This window comes from Pan paniscus, chromosome 12 (assembly GCF_029289425.2).
Source record: "Pan paniscus chromosome 12, NHGRI_mPanPan1-v2.0_pri, whole genome shotgun sequence".
NCBI lineage: Eukaryota > Metazoa > Chordata > Mammalia > Primates > Hominidae > Pan > Pan paniscus.
This window is the reverse complement of record NC_073261.2, coordinates 72195029-72220758: the sequence shown is the minus strand read 5'-3', so window position 1 is coordinate 72220758 and position 25730 is coordinate 72195029. Positions and strand designations below refer to the sequence as shown.

Sequence of the window (25730 nt, the reverse complement as noted above, 5' to 3'; positions counted from 1 at the left end):
GATGTTGCTGAGAATAATCCAGACAATCAAAAAAAAAAAAAAAAAAAAAAAAAAAGGTCGGGTGTGGTGGCTCACACCTGTAATCCCAGCACTTTGGGAGGCCGAGGCAGGTGGATCACCTGAGGTCAGGAGTTTGAGACTAGCCTGGACAACATGGTGAAACCCCGTCTCTACTAAAAATACAAAAATTAGCTGGGTGAGGTGGCGCATGCCTGTAATCCCAGCTACTTGGAAGGCTGAGGCAGGACAATTTCTTGAACCTGGGAGGTGGAGGCTGCTGTGAGCTGAGATTGCGCTACTGCACTCCAGTCTGGGTGACAAGAGCGAAACTCCGTCTCAAAACAACAACAACAGCAACAAACCCACACCAAAAAAAACTGTATGAACAGCAGACAAGATGACTACAGTGTTTTTCTTTTGTCTGTTTCCACTAGCATAAAAGACTTCATATTTTTAAAAAGTTTCTTATCCCAGAAAATATCACAATCCGTTTAGAATACGAGTTCAGGCTCAATTCCTTCCTGACTGTACAGAAGAGCTCAAGATGTTGCAGACCTTATCTTAAAAGCTGGCTTGGTAGTCACCTAAACATTTCATAAATAATTTACTAACTCTCAAAACACTAAACGAGCAGGCCCTTGATTTCAAAAGCCAATCTTACTGGGATGGAGTGGGGCGGGGGACCTGGGATGGGGGATGAAAGGGGTTGGAAATGGGGAGATATTGGTCAAAGGGTACAAAGTTTCAGTTAGTGTGAATAATAAGTTCTGAAGATCTGTTGTCTAACATGGTGACTGCGGTAAATGTATTGTGTCCTTAAAAACTGATGAGAGTAGATCTTAAATGTTCTCTTCGTTAATTAATGGTGCAATGGATACGTTAATTTCATTGATGTAATCATTTCACAATGCATACATATGTCAAAACATCACCTTGTACACCACAAATATACCCAACTTTTATTTGTCAATTACACTTTAATAAAGCTGGGGGAAGCAACTCTTTTTTTGGGCACAGCATCCGGCTTTTATTTACTAACTTTGAGAACAGAGTACCTTGATCAATTAAATGGTAGGGAGCGCTGTGGAGACAGCATCCTCCCCAGTCCGGAAAGAGAGGCCTAGGATGCCTGGGGCCCAGCGGTCTCTTCCCTCCTGGCGTCCCCGGCTGCCCTCGCTCCCAAGCCCCGCAGTCTCATTTGCCGCTTCCGACGCGTGACCCCGGCGCGCTAGCGTCCGGGACCGGTGACAGGCGCGGGGTGCGCCAAGCAGTCCCATGTGTCCCCTCCCTCTCGCAGCCGCCGCAGTCGCTGCGCCCCGAGCCCCTCTCCGGCTCCTCAACAGAGGGCTCACCGCCGCCATGTCTACCGCCCGGTCACTCAAATCCGTGGACTACGAGGTGTTCGGGAGAGTGCAGGGTAGGAGGCCCCTCTACGGTGGGAGATCAAAAAGGTTATGGGAGGAAGGGGAGAAAGCTGTGAGAAGCGCCTCCCACCTAAAGTATGCCTTTTCCCGCTGTGGCTGGGACTTCCGCTCAGCGATGACACAGCAGCGGCGGCGGGGAGGGAGGCGAAACGCGCATGCGCCCGAGGACTTGGACGGGCGGAAGTACGGGAATGGGGAGGGAAGTGGCGGAGGGGGAGAGAAGGGGTCAGGGGACTGCTGAGGACCAGAAGTGGGCGGCTGCTGGGTGCGGGAGTAAGCGGCACGGGGGGAAGGTTGAAGTTGGGTAGGAAAAGAAGAGGGTCTTTTAACTAGTGGTCTCGTTGCTTGCCACTGAAGCTACCTGGGCTTGACTTGAGTTTTAGGAAGGACACTTAGATGGTTTAAGGTTAATTTTTCAGAGGTCAAACCTTTTTTTAGACCTCTTTGTAGCTCTTAAAAGAATGAAATTGTTATCTAATTTTTGTTTCATCCTAAGTTTAAGTAGTTGCCAAGTTTGTAATGTCTGGCTTGTTGAAAATATTGATATTTATAAATGAAAATATTAAGTCACTCTGAGATTTATGCAATGGAATATAAATAGGGTAGTGATTTAATATCCACCATCTTCATTTAAAATAAAACTCTTCAACAATGGGAAATTTTACTCATTTCTTTTCCTCTTTGAATTTGATTTTCATTTCACTTTTCCCACCGAATTACCCCATTGTTTTGCTTGAGGGTTTCTTTTTTTTTTTTGCTCACCCTATCATACTTTTCTGCAATATGTATATGTACATATATGCACATGTATGAATAAGTGTAATGCTTTTTCTTAATTTCCTTTGACAATAAGGCTCTGTTAGAAACAAATGCTGGTTCTTTGGTGCCAAAAAGAAGAACTAGCGCTCAAAGAATTTTCTCAGCAAGGCAATTTTACCTCTATAGAAGGGTGCGACTCGCGGATGAAGCAATGGCAATGGCACACCTGAACAGGGGAGGGGAAGGGGTTCTTATTCCTGATGCAGGTAGCCTCTACTGCTGTGTCTTTCCCCTACTGGCTAGGGTTGGACCGCACAGTCTAAGCTAATTCCGACTGGCTATTTTAAAGAGCAGACGTACGAGCTCAAGTGGCAGGGTGAGTAATTTGGCAGGAAGGGTGGTTACAGAACAGGTGACTCAGGATGATTCAGGTCAGAGCAGGTGACCGGGGTGACTCAGGATGGAGCAGGTGACCAGAGGAATAGAGGTGAACTACTGATTAGAACTGGTGGAAAAGGTTGTTTACTGAAACTAGAGGCGAGGAGAATGAGGAAGCTAGACTTTAAAATAGAGCGCAAAGAACCGAGCATACTGACATACTGATTCTTTGAAGAGAAATTTAGAACTCATTGTATTCAACAGCTCCAAGTATTAAATTTTTTGTCTGGATTGAGTTATTATTGAAATTATTATTAGAACACTAGATGAAAATATAAAAAGTATGATAAACATTATTAAAATTTAAAGGTAAATTTGTGTTAGAAGTTTATTTTTTAAATTTTATTTTTTTAAGAGGTGGAGTCTTGCTCTGTCACCCAGGCTGGAGCAAGTGCAATGGCACAATCATAGCTCACTGCAGCCTGGAACTCCTGGGCTCAAGTGATCTTCTGCCTCAGCCTTCTAAGCAGCTGGGACTACAGGCTCATGCCACCATGCATGACTAATTTTTAAAATTTTTTTATAGAGAAAGGGTCTCTGTTGCCCAGGCAAGTCTCGAAATCCTGGCTTCAAGGGATCCTCCTGCACTTGGCCTCCCAAAGTGATGGGATTACAGGCGTGAGCCACTGCACTCAGCCAGAAATTTATTAATGAGAAGACTGGGGGTGTTTATGGAACCTCGGTTGGTGGAAGAGTTGAATTATCCTTGTATTTGGTACTCTAGAGGTTTTTACACTTTGGTGCAGTGTACCAGGGTAAGATTAAGAATGGGTAAAAGTGTGCCTTTTGTAAAGAGATCTTTTTTTAATTTAATTTTATTTTTATTTCCTATAGGTCTTTGGAGAACAGGTGGTGTTTGATTACATGAATAAATTCATTACTGGTGATTTCTGAGATTTTGGTGCATCCATCACCCAAGCAGTTTACACTGTACCCAATGTGTAGCCTTTTGTCCCTCACCCCGTCCTATCCTTTCCCCTGACTCCCCAGAATCCATTGTATCATTCTTTTATGCCTTTGCATCCTTATAGCTTCGCTCCCACTTAGAAGTGAGAACATAGAATGTTTAGTTTTCCATTCATGAGTTACTTCACTTAGGATAACAGGAGACCTTTCTTTCAAAGGATGATTGTGCAAAGGGAGGTAGGAAAGGAGTCTCAGGTCAGTTTTAGGAAAGAATATATGTGGAAGTTGAAGATCTGGAAATTGATTCCCTGAACATTATGCATGGATCTGTACTCTTTAGAAAGTCTTTGAGTGAACCCAGCGGTATGTTATCCTGCTTTGAAAACTGCCACAATAAGTCACCAAAACACGTAATGTAAAATACGAAAGTGGTGGCAAAGATCACCTGACAGAATGGTCCACTAGAGAGAAATGGCAGTAGTGAAGGAGTCTGTGTGTGTGTGTGAATGTGTGACATTTATTGTGGGTGTTCTTTGTGCTGAGCATTTCACTGTTGTTTACTTAATCATCACAATTTTGTGAGATGCATGTCTTATTCCTGTTTTAACAAGGACAAAACAGGTGCACAGAGATTCAGTAACTTGGACAAGCCCTTAGTTGACAAATGGGATTTGATTCTACATCTCTCTGACTTTAAAACTTGTGCTTTCCCATTATATGATGCTATCTGCTATTACATTATATATTGCTATTAACTGTACAATTCCACTTTTGTGCACATAGTGGTAACACGGTATATAATCAATTTGGACCAGCAGTAAAAATATGGAAAAGAGAAACGTACTATACATAAATAGTGGGGTTTAAAAAGTCAACTTTAGGGCAATAATTCCTATAGTTTGCAGTATGCTAAATGGAAGAGAGTACATGCCCACTATTGATCAAGGCATAGTATGTAGTACAAACTCACCATCACATATTTACATACATCTACATTGACATTCCCTGACAATTTAGAATGTGCCAAGCTCTGTACTCAACATTTTACATATATTGTCTCATTTAATCCTCATCCCTGTAACTGCAATGGTTTTTCTCATTTAACAGATGGAGACATTGAGGCGTGGGGAAGTAACTTCTTTCCCAGTTATACACAAGTTAAGAAGTGGGATTTGAATCTTAGTAGTCTTTTTTTTTTTTTTTTTTAACAGGATCTCATTATGTCACCCGGGCAAGATCATAGCTCACTGCAGCCTTGAGCTCCTGGGCTCATATGATCTTCCTGCCTCAGCCTCCTCTTGAGTAGCTGGGACTACAGGCATGAGTCACCATGCCCAGCTAACTTTTTAATTTTTCCTTGGTAGAGAGGGAGTCTCACTATGTTGACTAGGCTGGTTTTGAACTCCTGGCCTCAAGCAAGCCTCCCACCTCGGCCTCACAAAGTTCTGGCCTTATAAGCATGAGCCACCAGCCTGGGCAACAGAGTGAGACTGTCTCTAAAGAAACAATAAAATAAATAAAGTATGGAATAATAAAATCTTAGTGAAAACTGTCTTGTTAGAAATAATGGCTATGAAAGTAAATTCGCAATGGAAGAACCTATAATTGGGAACATTTATTATGGACAAAATATGGATTGATAAAGTCATCATTAAAATATTTGAGTGGAAACTATTCCCAGTGAAAATTGTTTCAATGACATGAAAGTGAACATGGAAAAAATGGAAAATGTTTTAACCCTCCTGTATGGAAAATTGATCAATGAATTAAATTGGCTTGCTTGAGTTTATTGCAGAAAACGTTTTCCAACCAAAAATGATGTGTTGTTAGTATAGGGACCGTACAACTGGTTTAAGCCAATATGGATACATTATTATGAACTAAAGTCCTTACTTTTTTCAAGGTTTCCTTAGTTTTTGCCTAATGTCTTTTTTTTGGTTCCAGGATCCCATCCAGATACATTTAGCCCCCTTGCCTCCTCAGGCTCCTTGAGGCTGTGACATTCTGTTAGACTTACCTTGTTGTCGATGATGTTGGCAGTTTTAAGGAGTACTTTGAGGTCAAGTACTTTGTAGAATGCTCCCCAATTGGGATTTGTCTGATATTTTTGTTATGATAAGACTGGGATAATGGGGTATTGGAAGGAAGACCACAGAGGTGAAGTGCTGCTCTTGTTACACCTATCAAGGGTATATACTGTCAATCTGACTTATCACTGTTGATGTTAACCTTGATCACCTGGCTGTGATAGTGTTTGTCTTGTTTCTCCACTCTAAAGTTACTCTTTTTTTCTCTCTCTCTTTTCATCCTGTACTTTAAAAAATCTTCACATTCTCAAGGAGCTCCACGTTTTTTCCCCACCAACTTCTCTTGCATCGAGGACTTTGGGAGAGGGTTAAGAGAGCTGGGGACTGAGCCCCTGTGCTTTTAGAGTGTTTGTAACTGTGGCCTGGTTTATAATGTTTCTATAGATGTTTAATTATATTTACATCTAGAATAATATAATCTGAAAATTTGAAAGGGAAATTGATTATGCTGTGTATAGATGCTTTGATGCTTTACCAGCTCTCAGGGGAATACTAATGACACTCCTAGAAATGCATTGTGACAATCTGTTGGTATACATGTGCTTAGAATTTTTTTTTGACTGAGTTTTTTTAGAATAAGAGTAGCTTATTTGACTACTGATGACACAGAATTCTTTCAGTGCCACTTTGCCAGCCAGAAATCTCCACGGCTAGTGGCACCTCTGCCCAGGCTTTGCTTGGGCCCACTGGGCTTACTCTGCCCACTTGGCCCAGCAGACTACGCTCAGGTTGTGCTACTGGTCTGGATCCTGCGCTTGCCTTGGCTCTGTGGTCAGCCCGCAGCTGGTCCAGGGGTGCCGTGACCAACTTCTACCTTGGGTGCTGGTGTCTGGATGAGGGGGATGTGGCAGTGCCCAATAACTTGGAGATGCCAGCAACCACAGAGCCCCAAGGTGTGTTACAGCTTTTGCTTGGGGAGTCCTGAGGTCTGAGCCTCCAGAAAGTGTTACACTGTCGTTCATTTCTGCTGTCTGCAGCTTCAGTGAATGGGAGCGTGTCACAACTCATTGGGTCCTGCTGCCTGCAGCTCAGCAAATGGGGGCATGTTGGCACACAATGGTTTTTTCACTCCTATAGCTCGGCGAGCATGAGCATATGTTACAGCTCTTTTTGCACCTGCCATTCGCTCTTGTCCCATGACCAAGAGGAATGAGGTACGTGGACACTGGAGAGTGAACAAGGCAGAGAAGAATTTTATTGACTGACAGAAAAGCTCTCGATAAAGAGAGGGGACCCGAAGTGGGTAGCCCTCTGTGTGAGAGGGGGCCTGAAAGTGGATAGCCATCTGTAAGGCTGAGTCTGGGGTTTTTATGGGCTCAGAATGGGGTGTATGCTAATTGTTCCATGGGTGGGCCTAGAAAAAGCACCATTCAGTTGGCTAAAAGGCATCGAGGAAGTTCTCACTCTGGTTGTGGACTCCACCTGGAACTGGCAACTCGGTTTCAGGTTTCACTTGAAGGTCTGGTTTCACCGGAGACCTCTCCCTGTCTACCTAGGAATTTGTCTGTTTCCTACTGCTATAACTGAGATGAATACCATATTTCTTAAATATTGCTTAAAATGAAAACTGGGATGAATTATTAAATGGCTTTGTCAGATAATGCATGATTTAGAAGTACACATTTTTCTTACATAGACAAGTAAATGGAAAAGCTGTGTTTTAGAGGTTGAAAATATTAAGTACCACCATTAAAGTCAAGAAACATAAATATGGTTAACTCTAATTCCCTCTCCTTTCTTGTTCTTATAGTATTTTATTTATAGTAGTTATACTTTGTGTTTATCCTTTTAATCATTCTGCTTTCAGCTACAGTTATCTGTGTACACTTGTATGTGTCTCTCACTGGAAAATAATGACAGTATTTTGAAGGTCAGGCTGGTGGCTTGTTTTCATATCCCCTACACGGCTACGCCTCTAGTGGGTCCTTCAAAAGTGAACTGAATTAAATTGAAGTACTTGGGGATATCTGGCTTGGAGAAGAAATTGTAGTGTGATGGCTGTTTTAACTGTTTGAAAGATGCCGTGGTGTATGGCTCCAGGGAACAGACCCTGGACTGATGGCGAAAGGTTAAGTAAGGCAGAATTTTATTCCACATAAGGAAAGCTTTGTAACAGTTAAAGATATTTACAGTCATTAAGGGCTGCTTTGTAAGGCAGCATATAGATCACTTCCTGCATTCAAAATTGACACATGCAGTCAGATCCCAGGATGAAATGGTAGGTTACAATATAAAAAATAGGATTTTACATGAAAAGGTGCTGACATTTAAAACTCATCACAGGTTTCTTTAAATATCAATGTGTGTTTGTCAATTCAAAGTATGATTTACTTTGCAAACATTCCTCTCAGGGTTTCTCACTGACACCTCTTTCCACAAAGTGAGGTACAGTTGTAGTGGACTGGACCTTGACTGAGCAGCATATCATGCTGGAGTCTTTTATCACCAAAAGGGCTGATGTCTGCCCCAGTTTCCAGAGCAGAGTGTCTGTAAAAAACCTGCATGTGTCATATCAGCTTTCCTTCTCTTCAGCAAGTGAGGTGGAAAAAGTATGGGGAGGCCACGAAAGCCCATAGATGAATCTCCTACAGAAGCCCTGTCCCAAGAGGGCTGTGTTCCAGCCAACACTGATAAAGTGCAGAAAAATGTCTCCACATCTACCTTTTCTTTCTATATAGATATCTATCTGTTGTGCAGTATACTTCATACTAGGAATCAGGACTCTCAGAAAGATTCTGGGAAAATTCCTGGTGGCTTATGAAACTTTGAGCAGTTGATTCCTGCATGGTTCAGTGCCTTGCAGAGTTAATGGGCTAGAAGTCTTGAGACTCCTTGGCTCACCTTCCTCCCAAGGCTTTAAAATAAGAGTTGTAGTTTGAGGGGCCCAACAAATAACACCTATCTTCATTGTGTGAGTTACTGACAAGACAAAGAGTAAAGCGGAGTTTTAGGAATGTGATGTCTATCTGCAGGTAAGTGGACTTTATAATGACCTGTACTACAGAATTAAACAGTGGCCACCCCAAACTTCAGGCACAGGGAGGCTACTCTAGGGTAGAGCCAGAAGTATGATCCCTGTGGGTAACTTGCTCCCAGCGGGAGGAAGAAGAGGACATGCCTGGGCTGTGCATGTTTCTCCTTCTAAATTTACCCAGTAGATGAGTCACTGCATGTCCCTGTGACAAGGGCAGGGTAGAAAGTAGCCAGGAATGACACACTAATGATACGCCTCCTCACAGAAGGAATTTCCGCTAGAGAGAAAGATGCTTTCTTCTGCAGAAATAAGTTATAAAATCTAGAGAGAGCTCAGTCATTTAGTTCTACTTGCAGTACTTCAAGAGGATCTTCACTGCAGTTGTTTTGGTATGGAGTGATAGGAAAAAGTCAGGGAGGTTGTACGGTAAGCAAAATTGGAGAATGACTGCCCTTGTTCTACAAATAGAGGTAGGAAGGACTACATCATAGTCCTGTTTTCTGCTTTCCTTTTTTTGTGTGTGTGGCATTAACAAAATTGAGATATAATTTACATAACACTAAATATACAGTAGTTTTTAGTATATTCACAATGTTTTGCAGCATTACCATTAATTCCAGAACATTTCCATCACCCCTCCTTCCCTTTACCAGCTGCTTCCCATTCCCCACCTCATTCCCCCATTCCCCACTTCTTCCTCCATCCCCTGGCATGTTAAAGTGCCTCAGGGAAGTCAGGGACAAAGTCTCTGATGTCCTTGGCCTCTCCCTCAAGATTTCAAGATTGCTGCTTAGCTCCAATCATAATATTCATACCATGATTAGGAGAAAAAAGGGTACCAGTGCAATACCCCGACATGGAGAAACCACTAACTCCCAGCCAAGTCAGCCCCTGTTGAAGAGCTGTCTTGAAAGTCCCAACCAGTGATACGGCTTACATTTCATTGGCCATCCCCACTATAAGGAAGTCTGGGAAACATCAACTGGCACATTGCTGCCCCAAGTAAAATCAGAGTTCTGTTAGAAGGGAAGAATGGGAGAATGGATTTGGGGTATGCAACTAGCTGTGCCTGTCACAGTCGTTCATATATTAAATACACTTCTAAACAATTATTACATTTGATGTTTTTTCCCCAAGTAGTGACACAAAAGGACACATTACAAAAAGATTGTGATCTTGTGTCCATAACCTCTCCCTCAAAACGCTGGCTCCGTAACCAAAAACAACCTAAATTTCTATTAAGTTCATATTGAATCTTTTTTTTTTTTTTTTTTTTTTTTGAGACAGAGTTTCATTCTTGTTGCCCAGGCTGGAGTGCAATGGCGCGATGTGGGCTCACCGCAACCTCCACCTACCAGGTTCAAGTGATTATCCTGCCTCAGCCTCCTGTGTAGCTGGGATTATAGGCATGTGCCACCACGCCCGGCTAATTTTTTGTATTTTTAGTAGAGACGGGGTTTCTCCGTGTTGGTCAGGCTGGTCTTGAACTCCCGATCTCAGGTGATCCACCCTCCTCGGCCTCCCAAAGTGCTGGGATTACAGGTGTGAGCCACCACGCCCAGCCCATATTGAATCTTTTCTATATGATTTATTTCAGCCTTGTTTATTTCCATCTATTACTGCCTTAAGCAATGGGTAACACTTTTATTATCCACCCAGTTTGTCAAGAAGTATGAATTTAACCTAAAATTGTGCCTCAAACTTACTGTTTTAAGATTTAATAAATGCATGTGTGTATTGTTACCATTCATAGTTAAAAATGCTTTTATTTGTTTATTTATTTGTTTGAAACAGAGTCTTGCTCTGTCACCCAGGCTAGAGTGCAGCAGTGTGATCACAGCTCACTGCAATCTCGACCTCACAGGCTCAATTGATCCTCCCCCACTCTATCCTCCCTAATAGCTGGGACTAGAGGCAAGTGCTATCATGTGCTGTCTAAGACGCATGTGCTAACTAGAGGCATGTACTGTCATGCCCAGCTACGTTTTGTATTCATATTTTTTGTAGAGATGGGGTTTCACCATGTTGCCCAGGCTGGTCTTGAACTCTGGACTCAAGCAATTCATCTGCCTTGTCTTCCCAGAGTGCTGGGATTACAGGCATGAGCCACCATGCCCTGCCCCAAATGCTTTTAAATTTAAAACTTTGAAAATTTAAACCAAATTAACATATGCACATGGATTTAAAAAAAAAAAACTCAAAACAGTATAGAAAAGCTGGTGATAAAAAGCAACAGCTACCATATCCTGCTCCAGTTTCCAATCCCAAATCCTGTATATTCTATAAAACAACCAATTTGACCATTTATTTTTAAAGTCTTGTGGTTTTTATGTCTTTATTATGTATATACTATGTGTGTTTGGGCCATAATCCTGAAAGATACAATTCCAAACGCCATAATCTTGCATGTTGAAATTCCAAAACATCAAAATCCTTAAAGTCTAAAATCCCCCAAATCACAGTTCTGAAAGATCAAAAATCCCAAAAATATAATCTGGAAAAAATCATTCAAAGAGTATTTAAAATACTAATTTTTGGCCGGGCACGGTGGTTCATACCTGTAATCCCAGCACTTTGGGAGGCTGAGGCGAGCAGATAACCAGAGGTCAGGAGTTTGAGACCAGCCTGGCCAACATGGTGAAACCCTGTCTCTACTAAAAATACAAAAATTAGCTGGAGATGGTGGCAGGCGCCTGTAATCCCAGCTACTCAGGAGGCTGAGGCAGGAGAATTGCTTGAACCTGGGAGGTGGAGGTTGCAGTGAGCCGAGATCGTGCCATTGCACTCCAGCCTGGGGAACAAGAACGAGACTATGTCTCAAAAAACAAAAACAAAAACAAAACTAGTTTTTAAACATAATAAAAAGTGGATTCAGGCTGGGCACAGTGGCTCACGCCTGTAATCCCAGCACTTTGGGGGGCCGAGGTGGGCAATCACTTGAGGTCAGGCATTCAAGACCAGCCTGACCAACATGGAGAAACCTGGTTTCTACTAAAAATACAAAAATTAGCTGGGCATGGTGGTGCACGCCTATAATCCCAGCTACTCGGGAGGTTGAGGCGGAAGAATTGCTTGAACCTGGGAGAAGGAGGTTGCAGTGAGCGGAGATTGCACCACTGCACTCCAGCCTGGGCGACAGAGAGAGACTCCGACTCAAAAAAAAATAAATAAATAAAAATAAAAAGGAGATTTATTTGAGAAACATTTAAAAACACAACGGAAACTTCATAGGCCAGTTTGCAGAAGAAGATAGGTAATAATAACGTATGTATTTTTGTGACTGTACACACTGAGGTGTACTGATGACAGTCACATAGGTGTAACAGTTATGAGAAGATGAACTATATTCATAAGGAAGTAGGTCTAAAAGCAAAATATATAAATGCATATCACTATAGTTGGTAATTCTGTGCAACCAGTTTTGTAACTGGTCATCTGACATACCTTGATGGACAACCTAAGTCTTTTGATGGGATTGATCAAAAATTGTGACGGATCACCACTGTATATGCAGTCACTCAAAAAGCCGGGATGTCAAGAAATTTTATCTTTCACAAATGTACGTATACAAAAAGGACATCTCTTCATTTATTAAGGAAGTTTCAACATTTTTTACATACATACACAATACTAAGTCAGCGTTGTGGTGACACACTCGTAGAGTCAAATTTGCAAAAAAAAAAAAAAAAAAAAGCATAAAACAAATTAGAACTCTAAAACTCTTTACAAAGTTTATGCTTCTGGCCGGGTGCAGTGGCTCACGCCTGTAATCCCAGAACTTTGGGAGGCCTAGGCGGGCGGATCACCTGAGGTCAGGAGTTTGAGACCAGCCTGCCCAACATGGCAAAACCCTGTCTCTACTAAAAATGCAAAAAATTAGCCAGGTGTGGTGGTGTGCATGTGCCTGTAATCCCAGGTACTTGGGAGGCTGAGGCAGGAGAATAAGTTGGACCCGGGAGGTGGAGGTTGCAGTGAGCCAAGATTGTGCAACTGCACTCCAGCCTGGGTGACAAGAGCGAAACTCCGTCTCAAAAAAAAAAAAAAAAAAAAAAAAATTGACATGCAAAAAGTATATTACAGTGAAAGATTATAGGCAGTTGCATGGAGGTAGTCCATAAGAATTGGCCAACTTTTCACAATCATTATCTATATTTTGAAGTCTTCCTTCATGATGAATAGCTGCTTTTTTTTTTTTTTTTTTGACATGGCTCTTTCTGGAAAATACATTTACATCCGTATTCTACATGGCACTGCTCTTTTTGAAATTCTTCTATGATTTGATATACACTGACATGAGCATCCCCTATTAAGGTTTTCCATCTTCAGTGCTATGCTTCTATGTTTTGCATACATGGAAATTCATTCTGCATGCACTCATATACAGACTACAAATTTAGTGCAGACTATACTTGTGATCAAACAACAACACCGTTATATGTCTTGTAATCCTACCATGCACATAATTATCTTCAAACCAGTCAGTAACTTTGCTGGTTTCTTCAGGCAAATGCAGATTCAATCCATTAAAAGCTGGGCCGGGCGCAGTGACTCACACCTGTAATCCCAGCACTTTGGGAGGCCACAGTGGGTGGATCATGAGGTCAGGAGATTGAGACCATCCTGGCTAACATAGTGAAACCCCATCTCTGCTAAAAACACAAAAATTACAAAAATACAAAAAATTAGCCCGGTGTGGTGGCATGCACCTGTAGTCCCAGTTACTCTGGAGGCTGAGGCCAGAGAATCGCTTGAACCTGGGAGGCGGAGGTTGCAATGAGCCGAGATCACACCATGCCACTCCACTGCAGCCTGGGCAACAGAGCGAGACTCTGTCTCAAAAAAAAAAAAAAAAAAGCTTCTGGAATTTCATCAGCTGGAAGGAAAGCCAATGCAGACAAATGACCCATTTTTAAATTGAAGTTTTCATCATTGCCGTATCTCATGGCCAATCGACTCGTCTAAGTTTTCCACTAAATGCATCAGACTGAATGGAAAAAACAAACTTTGTTAGTGACATCTTGAAATTCACTTTTAGAAGCTTTGTTGCACCTAATCTGTCATTATGATTTGGGGATTCAGTTGAATCCATTTTCTTTTGCAACATCCACCAAATCTTCAAATAAGTGTTTTATAAAGTGCTTCCCTTTTGTCCAGTCATTCATACATAAATGAGTGGATAAGTTCTAGAATTTTGAGATCCAACAGGGGGATGAATCATATGCAATTGGTAAAAAATGGTGGGGATGGTTTTGAAAGTGCCACACATTAGCCAAACTGAAGCATGCACTGGTTTTTCTTTGTTAGATTGGGTGGTTTAATAAATAGAAGTCTATCTTCTTTGATGGACAGATCCCTGATCAAGAATAGTTCATCATTTAACGTGTTTTGTATCACTGGAGGAACCTCTGTATCAGCAAGTGCCTTTCATTCAGAAGTTCACTGAGCTTTTCAAATTCCATTTTTTTTGGCTGGAGGTAGTGGCTCATGCTTGTAATCCCAGTGCTTTGGGAGGCTGAGGCAGTTGGATTGAGTGAAGCCAGAAGTTTGAGACTAGGCTGAGCAGCATAGTCAGACTCCATCTCTACAAAAATTTTAAAACTATCCAGATGTGGTGGTGTGCACCTGTAGTTCTAGCTACTTGGAATGTTGAGGTGAGAGAATTGGTTAAGGCCAAGAGTTTGAGACCATAGTGAGCTATGATCACACCACTGCACTCCAGCCTGGGCAACAGAGTGAGACCCCATCTCTTTAAAAAAATTCCTTTTATTCTCCGATGAAGGTTATTTTTTTTTCCTTTTCCCCCCTTTTTTAAAAAAAATTCAGTTGGCACAAAAGAAGGATTTTTTTTTTAGGGCAAGCGTGGTACTATGTGTGAAGATGCGGAAGTCATACACAATTGAATAATTTGGCAGGGGAGATTTCTTGTATCTTTTGCCTGCATTTTCACTTCTCTGAAACACTCAAAACACTGAGGGCAGATCTTACCCACTTGGTCTACTCAGACTCACAGTAATCTCTGGAAACACCCTTACAGACACACCCAAAATAATGCTTTATCAGGTTTCTAGGTATTCCTTAATCCGGTCAAATTGACACCTAAAATTAAGTCCACAAATCCAGCCCTGGTCAATTTGGCACCCATATGTGTCTCCTTAAACCATAATTCACTTCCAAATAAAGACAATAACAAGGTAATAGTTCTGTTTAACATGATGCAGCTAACATGATGCAAATATTATGCACACAACCGAACAGGTACTAATCGTATCCCCAGAATTAGGCTTTCTAGATTTTACCATTCAGAATTTTAATCTTTCAGGATTGTGATTTTCAGGATTTTAATCATTAGGGATTTTAGACTTTAGAGATTTTTAATTAAAATTTTTATTTTTCTTTCAGAAATGAAGTCTTGCTATGTTGCCCAGGCTGATCTCGAACTCCTGGGCTCAATCAATCCTCCTGCCTCAGCCTCCCAAAATGCTGGGCTTACAGGTGTAAGTCACCACACCTGGCTGACTTTAGGGATTTTGATCTTTCAGGATTTCAACATTTAGGATTATAGCATTCAAGATTATGATTGGCACTAATACTATGTATATGCCTAATGTTATGTATATGCATAATGTCAATTTAGGCATTATTAGTAACTTCTTGCTATCTATTATAGTATATATACTATCTATTATATATAATAGATATGTACTATGGAGATATATGTGAGCATTAAGCATGTATGTCTACATATATATGTGTATTATATATTCAGTCATTATATATTATCACTGTGTAAAGTTCTGCTAGAATCAACATAGAATTCTTGAGATTCTTTCCAGAACTTTGAATGCAGTAAATTGAGCATCATCACTTTGAAAGTAAACTTAAAGTCTAATAAATATGATTATATGTATATTCACAATATACATTAACAATAAATATAATATATAATCAATATGTTAATATTATTAATGATATTATATTATAAATGTATAATACATATATAATAAAGATATATAAAAATTTATATGATAAATTATTATAGGATAGTTAAATATTTCACATAAATATTTATCAGCTGGTTTTAAAAAATTCATTTATTCAACAACCATGTGCCAAGCTCTGGTCTAGGTGTTGGGGACACAGTGGTAAGTAAACAAGACAGAAAGATTCCTGTTCTTATGGAACTGACAATCTACTATAAAGATAGGAAATCAAAAAGTAAACAATGTATGTGCAGGAAACATGGGGTGCATTGCTGTTTTAGATAAATTTGTTGGGGAATATTTCTTTAAGGAGGTGACATTTGTATGGAGGGATAAATAATGGGAAGGAGCCAGTAATGAGAATATCAGGGGGAAGAGGATTCAGGCAGAAGGAATACTCAGTACAAAGGCTAGGGGGCTTGGCATCTTTAAGGGGCCAAAGGAGGCATATCTGGCTGGAATGGGGTGAGTAAAGAGGGGAGAACTAGGATATGAGGTAGAGGAATTAGGGGGCTGTGGCAACCAGAATACATTTCATTTCCAGTGTAATGGGAGCCCCTGTGGGCTTTTAAGCTGGGGAAGGAAATGCTTTGATTTTTAGTTAAGAAAAGGAAACCATGTTGGGTGCTTTATGGAGAATACACTGTAGTGGGGGCAGAATTGGAAGCAGGGAGGCTAGTTAAGGAGGTTCTTGTAGTAGATGAGTTGAAAGATTATGGTAACTTTAAGTATATAAACATTATCACCCATTCTTCTAGACACAGTTGGAACAGAATTAAACTATTTTTCAGTAAATCTTCAGTAACGACTGGGGCCTAGAAATAATTTAGAAAATGAGTACAATGCATGGGTTTGAATATTTAACTATGCGTGGTATCCAGATATGCCCTGATCTCAAACCTCGGTCCTTTGAGCATGCTCTCCTATCTGTAATGTTCTACTCTCATCATACTAATTTTTGTTCATCATTGAAGTCTCAGCTCTAAGACCTGTTTTTCAACAAGCCAGCCCTAAAATCACCCAAGAGTGATTGTCTGTCATGTAGCTGTTTTATGAACTCTAATTTATATCTAGGCTTATGGATTTTACAGCTCCAAATTGTCCATTATTTTAATTGCCAGTTTACTTGTCCATCTTTCCCACTAGATTGTAAACTCTTAGATGCAGGGACTGTGTCTTACTCATCTCATTCTTTGCACTTAAAATTAGACAATTGAAAAATGTTTGTTAAGTCAATAATCAATGTTTAACTGTGTGCCTATTAGATTTACCTGAGTTACCTCATTCTTAGATTATGTTAGTGTGAATAAAATATTACATCAATAGATTGGAGCAGGTAATTTCCTTAACACTGCAACACATAGTGGAATATCTGTGTTTGATTCCACTTTAAAAATTTTCTCAAACCCCATCACCATAGGCTAATGGTCTTTGTCATCATCAATGAATAGATGGTGGAAGGGCTGCTCGAGATTCGTAAATGTTGAAAGGACGTTGCTCTTCACTGAGGGGCATGTTGTCAGTTTCCCTCTTTGGGCAGCTCCAGTATTTCTACTAGTAAGTGGTACAGATGGAGGGAGAAATCTACGTGACAGGCTGCCTAGGCTGTGCCAATGTCAGGTCCCTTTAGGGTGCAGGAGGGGAGAGTTGCCTTTTTATCATGCATGGTTTTTTCCATGTAATTCTTCTGACTTGTGAAAAAAAGGTGAGGCAACAATGACATGCAAATACATGAGTTATTACCAACACCAACTTGAACAGTGTGATGGAGCGTGCATCAGATCTGTGGTACCCTACGAGATTTTAATTTTCTCCTTTTGATGCAATTCTTACCTGAAATATAAACCCTTTTCAAATCTCTCCCAGACCTTTCTTTAAGGGGGAGTCAGCCATTGCTTCTAAACTTTAGTGGGCATAAGAATTGCCTGGAAAGCATGTGAAAACAGATTACTGGTCTCCACCTGTAGCATTTCTATTCCTTGGAGGAGGGGCCCAAGAATTTTATTTTCTGAAAAAAACTCTCAGGTGCTGCTGTTTCATGGACTACTCTTTAAATAGGAAAGAGATGGACTACGTGTTTCTAATTTCTGTTTACTGCCATTGCATGTGCTTTCTCTTTTCATAATGCTAATATTCTGGCCTGTTAGCGGTTGAGGAACTCAGAGGGGAATATACACAATACAGCCTAGACCAAAACTTTCAGTCTACTTACTTGGTCAGCGTCTTACTGTGTTCTGGGATCCCCTTACTCTTATGATAAAAAGACTGCACACTTTTGCCTGCACAGTGCAGCCTGTCTTCTCTCCTGTTTTATCTCTCTCCTACCTGGTCTGGTTGATCTGAAGTTTCTGGAATTTTCTGCTAATTCCTTTTATATCTACCAGCTAATGTCTTCCCCTCCATCTATATAACAGATTGCCTTTCTGATTCTCTTTCAGATCAATATGTCCCACTCATCATTCCTCCACATTGAACTTCTATCTCTTGAAATATTTTTATAGCCCTATAAAAACTCCATTTGTGATACTATCCTGTCTTCATTGCTTTGCTGCTTTTTTTTTCCTTCATATTTGTTGGGTACCACAGTATACTACCATCAGGAAACTATAAATCTGCTTACAAAACTGCATAAAATATCTAAGCTACTGATGCTTTCTTCTGTATCCTCTTAACCAGGCTTAACTGCTGTATGTAGAATCAATACCTTTTGGACTCTTTGGAGATTGATCCATCCATCCCCTGTGACTTCCCAGTGTATTTTTTCCCAATGTATTATTTTTCAATTGAGATAGAATATAAATTCAGCAACATTCACCTTTTATAGTGTACAATTGAATGAATTTTTTTTTTTTTTTTGAGACGGAGTCTCGCTCTGTTGCCCAGGCTGGAGTGCAATGGCGTGATCTTGGCTCACCGAAACCTCCGCCTCCCGGGCTCAAGTGATTCTCCTGCCTCAGCCTCCCAAGTAGCTAGGATTACAGGCACCCACCATTATGCCCAGCTAATTTTTGTATTTTTCTTGAGATGGGATTTCACCATATTGGTCAGGCTGGTCTTGAACTCCTGACCTCAGGTGATCCACCCGCCTTGGCCTCCCAAAGTGCTGGGATTACAGGTGTGAGCCACCACACCCGGCCCAATGAATTTTTAACAAATGCATACAGTCATGTAATCCTCACCACAACTGAGATATAGAACAGTCCCATCACCCCGAAGTTCTTCACCCCCCATTGTAGCACTCTCCCCTCTACTCCTGGCCCTTGGCAACTGACAATCAGTTTTCTGTCCTTATAGTTTGCCTTTTCCAGAAAGTGGAGTTACACAGTATGTGTGAGTCTGGCCTCTCTTACTTAGCATAATGCATTTGTGATTCATATGTGTTGTTGCTTGTATCCCTGGTTCATTCCTTTTTATTGCTGCAGCTGCATGCTATTCCGTTGTGTGGATCTACCACAGTTGTTTATCTATTCCCAATGTTTTTTAATTGCTATGTCCTCTCCTCTAAATTTAAGCACTTTTTTTTTCTGTCATTTGGCTTTTGAGTACGAAAAAGTAAACTTCCAAATTTACCATGTGTTCTAGGTAGAAATAAAAACTAAGTTGCAATAGGTACTAATAAGCTCTGAATTTCTGCACCTGATACATTCCTGATGTTTCTTTACTTAGGCCTATTTTAACCAACTCTCAAGTAGGAGCCCAGATGTGGGGCATATCTATCCCAAAGAAGCCTGTTCTAATTCATCCTTTTGGATCAAGAGTTTTCCAAGTTGCAATTTGAAGGACTGACTTGAGATCTGTTATTTAGGGTCATTGCTGCAATTCCCAGGAGAGATGTAAGAAGGCCTTCCCTTTCCCTAAAGGGGTCCCATACCATAAATACATATCCCTGATAATTTGGAACCAGCCTGTCTCTAGTGTCACCCCCACTCTAGGGCCCAGTTCTCTATGTATCAATATTTGGTTCTAGACCACCCAAGGTATGAAGTCCCATAGTATTCTTGACCTCTGTCTGAGATGAGACTCCTACAGTTTTGCAGGCTGGGTAAGCAAAGTATAGGATACCATCATAGTTGGCCAATATAGAACAGCTTATCATGGTCTAGATAGGGAAAACATAACCAAGACCAACAATACTTCCCAACCTACATGGTTCAAAGTATTAACATAATGTAATCTACACTATAGAGATTCTAAGAATCATTTCCATTTCAGTTAGTTTCCATTAGTACTTAGGCTTCAGAGCTAGGGACAGTGGCTCATGCCTGGAGTCCTAGCTACTCAGGAGGCGAGGCAGGAAGATCCCTTGAGCCCAGGAGTTTGAGGGGGCAGTGAGCTACGATTGCATCACTGTATTCCAGCCTGGGTGCAGAGCAAGACCCTGTCTCTAAAATAAATAAATAAGTAAGTAAATAAATAAATAAAGAACTGAGGCTTCAGAAGCCAAGTTATGGTCAAGCATATCATTTCATAAGTTTCATTGGTTCTATAACTAGAAATAAAATACACAAATGTTTTATTACATTTAAATTTGTATTTAGTCCTTACATTTTAAGAAGATATCTTAAAAGTTGAGGACAGCTAAATTTTATGCCAAGTATACTCAACTGTACCTGTAATAACTATTTTGTTTTATTTAGCATTTAAAAATAGAATAAATATGTGCTTCAGCATTTTATTTATTTGGATTCAGCAGAATATTACTATTTTTCTCCAAAAAGTCTTCCTTTTCTCTTTTCATTTTTAAAGAAACTAATTTTCAAAAACACTTTCTAAATATATTCAGATTAAACATTTTATTTATTTCATTTACTTACCACTTAATAAATACAGGGGTTCCCCCTTGTTCTTGGGTCGGGATGCAGTCCAGGAACCCCAGTGGATGCCTGAAACTGTGGATAGTGTAGAACCCTCGATATGCTAAGCATTTATCATACACTGTGGCCATAACTTTTACAATTTGAGGTATAACAGCAAAACTAACACAAATTTCTTTTTCCTTCTTCACAGTTTCATGGACAGAAGATTGTTTTTACTTTAGATCTTAGCAGCGTCAGCATACAATGTTTTTCTTTCCTTATCAAGTCGAGAACTTTCACCTTTTCACTTAGAGGAAGCACTTTATGGTTTCTCTTTGGCGCATTTGCCAGCATCACTACTCTTGTGCTTCGGGGTTCATCACTAAGTAAAATAAGGGTTACTCGAACACAAGCACTGCAGTACCACCAAGTCAGTCGATCTGATAACCAAGAGAGTGTCTACAGTGTGGGTCTGCTGGACAAAGGGATAATTCATGGGTGGGACAGCATGAGATTTCACTATGCTACTCAGAAAGGCATTCAATTTAAAACTTATGAATTGTTTATTTCTGGAATTTTAAATTTAATATTGTAGGACCACAGTTGATGGAGGATTAAGTGAAACTGCAGAAGGTGAAACCAAGGATAAATGGGGACCACCTAGATAAAAGTCAAGTCAGGAAATATATAACTTTTTAAAGGAGGACAAGCTGACAATTCCTTTTATCTTTCTTTTATACAGGTGTTTGCTTCAGAATGGTAAGTCAGTACAATCTTTATTATTTTGCTATTTTTTCCCACTGTTATTCCCAATTACAGAGATCGGGCAGTTTTCTCCTTGGCGCTAGTCTACTGTTTACTCCCTGTCCTTGACAGCAAATGAAGAAATTTACGTATTTCTTTGAAATTACTGATTGAGATTTTTATTAATGCTAAAAACATTGTACCCGTCTTAGTATTTACTTAACATTTTCTATATTCAAAAGTACCTCTCTTTGGGTGATTTTAATGAAACGCTTTGATTAGGTGTATTGAATACAAAGTATGGGACTTTCTACATGTTCTGGATGGAAGAAATCCTCTAGGCAAGGGTACATATGTTGCACTGCAAAACAAAACACGCTAATGTTGCATAATGAAGTGGTTCCCAGGATTTAGCAGATTAAGCGCCATGTCGTGTTTTAAAATTTATTTATTTATTTATTTATTTAGTTTGGAGACAGAGTCTTACTCTGTTGCCCAATCTGGAGTACAGTGGTGCGATCTCAGCTCACTGCAGCCTCCGCCTTCCAGGCTCAAGTGATTCTCCTGCCTCACTCTCCCAAGTAGCTGGGATTACAGGTGCCTGCTACGACATCCAGCTACTTTTTTATTTTTAGTAGAGATGGCATTTCACCATGTTGGCCAGGCTGGTCTTGAACTTCTAGCCTTAAGTGATCCAGCCACCTCAGCCTCCCAGAGTGCTGGAATTACAGGTGTGAGCCACCATGCCCAGCCCAGCTAATTTTTTTTAACTTTTATTAGAGACAGGGTTTCACCATATTGCCTAGGCTGCTCTTGAACTCCTGACCTCAAGTGATCCACCTGCCTTGGCCTCCCAAAGTGCCCATGCCTGGCTCCATGTTGCTTTTAAATTTTTAATTTTTTTTAAGTACTCCTTTCCTACAAGTTAATTGTGGCATGCATTTTCACCTACTATCTGAGCTGGGTCACTAGATTAGGTCCCTGGTTCCCAACTCCTGAGGGTTCCAATATTTTCCCACTGGTAAAATCTCTATTATGAGGCAGCCCCATCCCCCAAAATTCAGATTGTCTCCATTTTCGTTATTATCTAATAAGAAAGTGACTTATTTTCAGGGCAACATCTTACATCAGTCTTAGCTGTTACCATTTTGATTTGGGTTGTTTCATACAGCTGGGGATGTGGAGTGTAGAGATCTTGATCACCCTGGCCTCCATACAGGAGAAGAGTGTTTTTGAAAAGTTCTAAGGCCGGGTGCAGTGGCTTACGCTTGTAATCCCAGCACTTTGGGAGGCCGAGGCAGGTGGATCACCTGAGGTCAGGAGTTCAAGACCAGCCTGGCCATCATAGTGAAACCCCATCTTTACTAAAAATACAAAAATTAGCTGGGCATGGTGGCAGATGCCTGTAATCCGAGCTACTTGGGAGGCTGAGGCAGGAGAATCGCTTGAACTTGGGAGGCAGAAGTTGCAGTGAGCCGAGATGGCGCCACTGCACTCCAGCCTGGACGACAAGAGTGAAATTCCATCTCAAAAGAAAAAAAAAGAGTTCTAGTAGACTGGATCAATAGAAATTTTAGTATGATGTAGTTAAAATAATTCAAAATCAAAAAGTTGCTACTTACATAGCATAACTGAATTTGGAGCCAGAGAAAGGAAATTTTAAAAGACTATTAATAATAATAGGAGAGATAAATCTACCCATAGACAATTATAACATTTCTGTGCCAAGTCCAGAGCCAACAGAAAACATCAGAATCTTTTAGTCTTATAAAAACTCTGCAAACCAGCATGTTTATGTTAGTATTCTTGCTAGTTTAATTTTCTTTCTTTTTTTAAAAAAAATTATTTTAGGTTCAGCGGTACTCATATAGGTTTGTTATATAGGTAAACTCGTGTCATGGGGGTTTATTATACAGAGTATTTCATGACCCAGGTACTAAGCCTAGTACCCAAGAGTTATTTTTTTCTGCTCCTCTCCCTCCTCCCACTCTCCATCCTCAGGTAGGCCCCAGTGTCTGTTGTTCCCCTCTTTGTGTCCATGTGTTCTCATAATTTAGCTCCCACTTATACGTGAGAACATGCAATATTTGGTTTCTATTCCTGTGTTAGTTTGCTAAGGATAATGGCCTCCAGCTCCATTCATGTTCCTTCAAAGGACATGATCTCATTCTTTTTTATGGCTGCGTGGTATTCCATGGTGTATATGTACCACATTTTCTTTATCCAGTCTACCATTGATGGGCATTTAGGTTGATTCCATGTCTTGGCTATTGTGAATACTGCTGTAGTGAACATATGTGTGCATGTGTCTTTATGATGAAACAATTTATATTCTTTTGGGTATATACCCAATAATGGGATTGCCAGGTCACATTGTAGTTCTGTTTTTAGCCCTTTGAGGAATTGCCACAGTGCTTTCCACAGTGGCCGGACCAGTTTGCACTCCCACCAACAGTTTGTAAGCATTCCCTTTTCTCTGCAACCTGGCCAGCATCTGTTATTTTTTGGCTTTTTAATAATCGCCATTCTGACTGGTGTGAGAAGGTATCTCATTGTGGTTTTCATTTGCATTTCTCTAATGATTGGTGATATTGAGCATTTTTTCATATGCTTCTTGGCCACACATATGTCTACTTTTGAGAAGTGTCTGTTCGTGTCCTTGCCTACTTTTTAATGGGGTTGTTTATAATTTTCTTATTAAAATGATTTTCCCTCATTTTTGCTGGAAATTTCGAAGTGTTTTAGTCTCTATTTCTGCTTATCAATACTCTGTGTTGATCATAATTGTATATGTTTTTTCTCAGTGATTGAGAATCTTGGATTGATTATGATTTGGAACCCAGGTTCACAATGTAATTTAGTGTTAGCAGTGTTAAGGGCAATGCAGCTAAATTTTATGTATCCAAAAACACATCATAGAAACTGTTTCTGAAATAATTCTCACTCTCAGCATAGTTTTTCATAATGTTTTTATGAAAGTGGAATTGTTTTTACTGAAAGTGGAATTTAACAAAAGATACCATTTATGTGAAGGTTCTTATAAATAGAGGTTACTGTAGGTCATCTATACAATTGTTGGCATTGACTACAAAAAATGATTATTAGGTTAGCATTTTTTGGATATTAGAATCAAGTATGTTATGAATTCAGACTTTTGATGCTGCACTTTATTCTTCTTGTTTTTTCCTGAAACAGTATACAGAAGATGAAGCTAGGAAAATAGGAGTGGTTGGCTGGGTAAAGAATACCAGCAAAGGCACCGTGACAGGCCAAGTGCAGGGGCCAGAAGACAAAGTCAATTCCATGTGAGTAGTAAAATTAATAACATGTACATGAAATTTATGAGGCTGCTGTTTTTTAGTTTTTTAAGACATGGTCTTGCTCTGTTGCCCAGGTTGGAGTGCAGTGGCACAATCTCGGCTCACTACAGCCTCTGCCTTCCAGGCTCAGATCTCCCCAACTCAGCCTCCCAAGTAGCTGGGACTACAGGTGTGAGCCACCGTGCCTGGCCTTATGAGGCTATTTTAATGTTTCATTGGACAGTAAGAATAGTATTGATGGACCAGATTTTGTTTGTAGATTATAATCAAACTAATATGTTTGTAGGCAGGCCTGTGAAGAAATTCTCAGAGTTGGGAGTAGCATTTCTATGTTTAGGAATGGACTTCCCACTTGGGCTGGCCTCGAGAGGAATTGTGGCTTCCCTCTCCAATCTGTATGTCCTGTTACATCTCCTCCAGCATTAGGGAGATGTCCAGGGCCCAAGTAGTTCTCATTTGAAGTGTTGTGACAGATGCGTAGTACCTTAGGATGGTTCGTGAAGTTCTTAGGGTAGCGTTCCAGGCAAAAAGATTGCCATCTCCTTTTTATTAAGTGCTTTATTTATCTAATTGTGATTTTATTTTTCCTGCCAATGAGAGTGTGTTTAATGAGCTGGATGGTTACCAAACTATGAATCCTTGAAGTCCAAAAGAGGCCAGATTCAGTAATATGGGGAAAAATGCCCTGTGTACACAATGACGTTTTCAAAAGCCTTGTGTTTTCAGCTTCATAATTTCCACTGCTCTTTGTAGTCTTTTTTCTTTTAAATTAAAAAATAGCTAACATTTATTGAGCATTTACATGTTGGGCAATATGCTAAGCACCTTGTATGAATTATCTCAATCTTCACAACAGATCTTACGAGGTAGGTACTAAGTAACACTCAATTTATTTTATTGTTTGCAATTTATCTTTGTTTTCATTACTTAATATTTTTAGATTTCCAAAGCAATAGTTTTTGCTTATTGTAATAAGTGAAGTAATGTAACACTGAGATGTATAAAGGTAAAACTTGTAATGTGTACTTTTCTGTCGATTTCCCTCCCCTTTATTAACCTCTGACAAGGAATACTTTCTACAGCTTTCTCTTTCACTTAAAAATAGTTAAGTATGCATTTGTAATTAAGGTTTTGCTAATTTTTACCGAAATAGAATACCTTGTGCATATTTTTCCATAATTTATATTTTTATTTTCTGGACATTTCAGTAAACAGTAAATATATAATAATCAACTCCTTATTTTTCTAATTTTAAATGTTTAGGTGCATACTTGTGTTTGTGTGTAAAACTACACCTCAAAT

The 25730-nt window shown here is 40.1% G+C and overlaps 1 protein-coding gene across 3 annotated transcripts in view; it reads left to right on the top strand.

Moving 5' to 3' along the window:
• Positions 1–984: 984 nt before the first annotated feature.
• ACYP2 (acylphosphatase 2) overlaps positions 985–25730 on the top strand; it is a 195823-nt gene continuing 171077 nt past the window's right edge. For 2 of the 3 annotated variants that reach the window (XM_055107941.2, XM_034953143.3), the window contains exons 1-3: positions 985–1417; positions 21107–21123; positions 24304–24413. In XM_055107941.2, the coding sequence (XP_054963916.1) occupies positions 1276–1417; positions 21107–21123; positions 24304–24413 (269 nt within the window). In that variant the 5' untranslated portion in view covers positions 985–1275. The remainder of the gene's footprint in view (positions 1418–21106; positions 21124–24303; positions 24414–25730) is intronic. The other variant, XM_003830833.7, reaches the window with a different exon arrangement.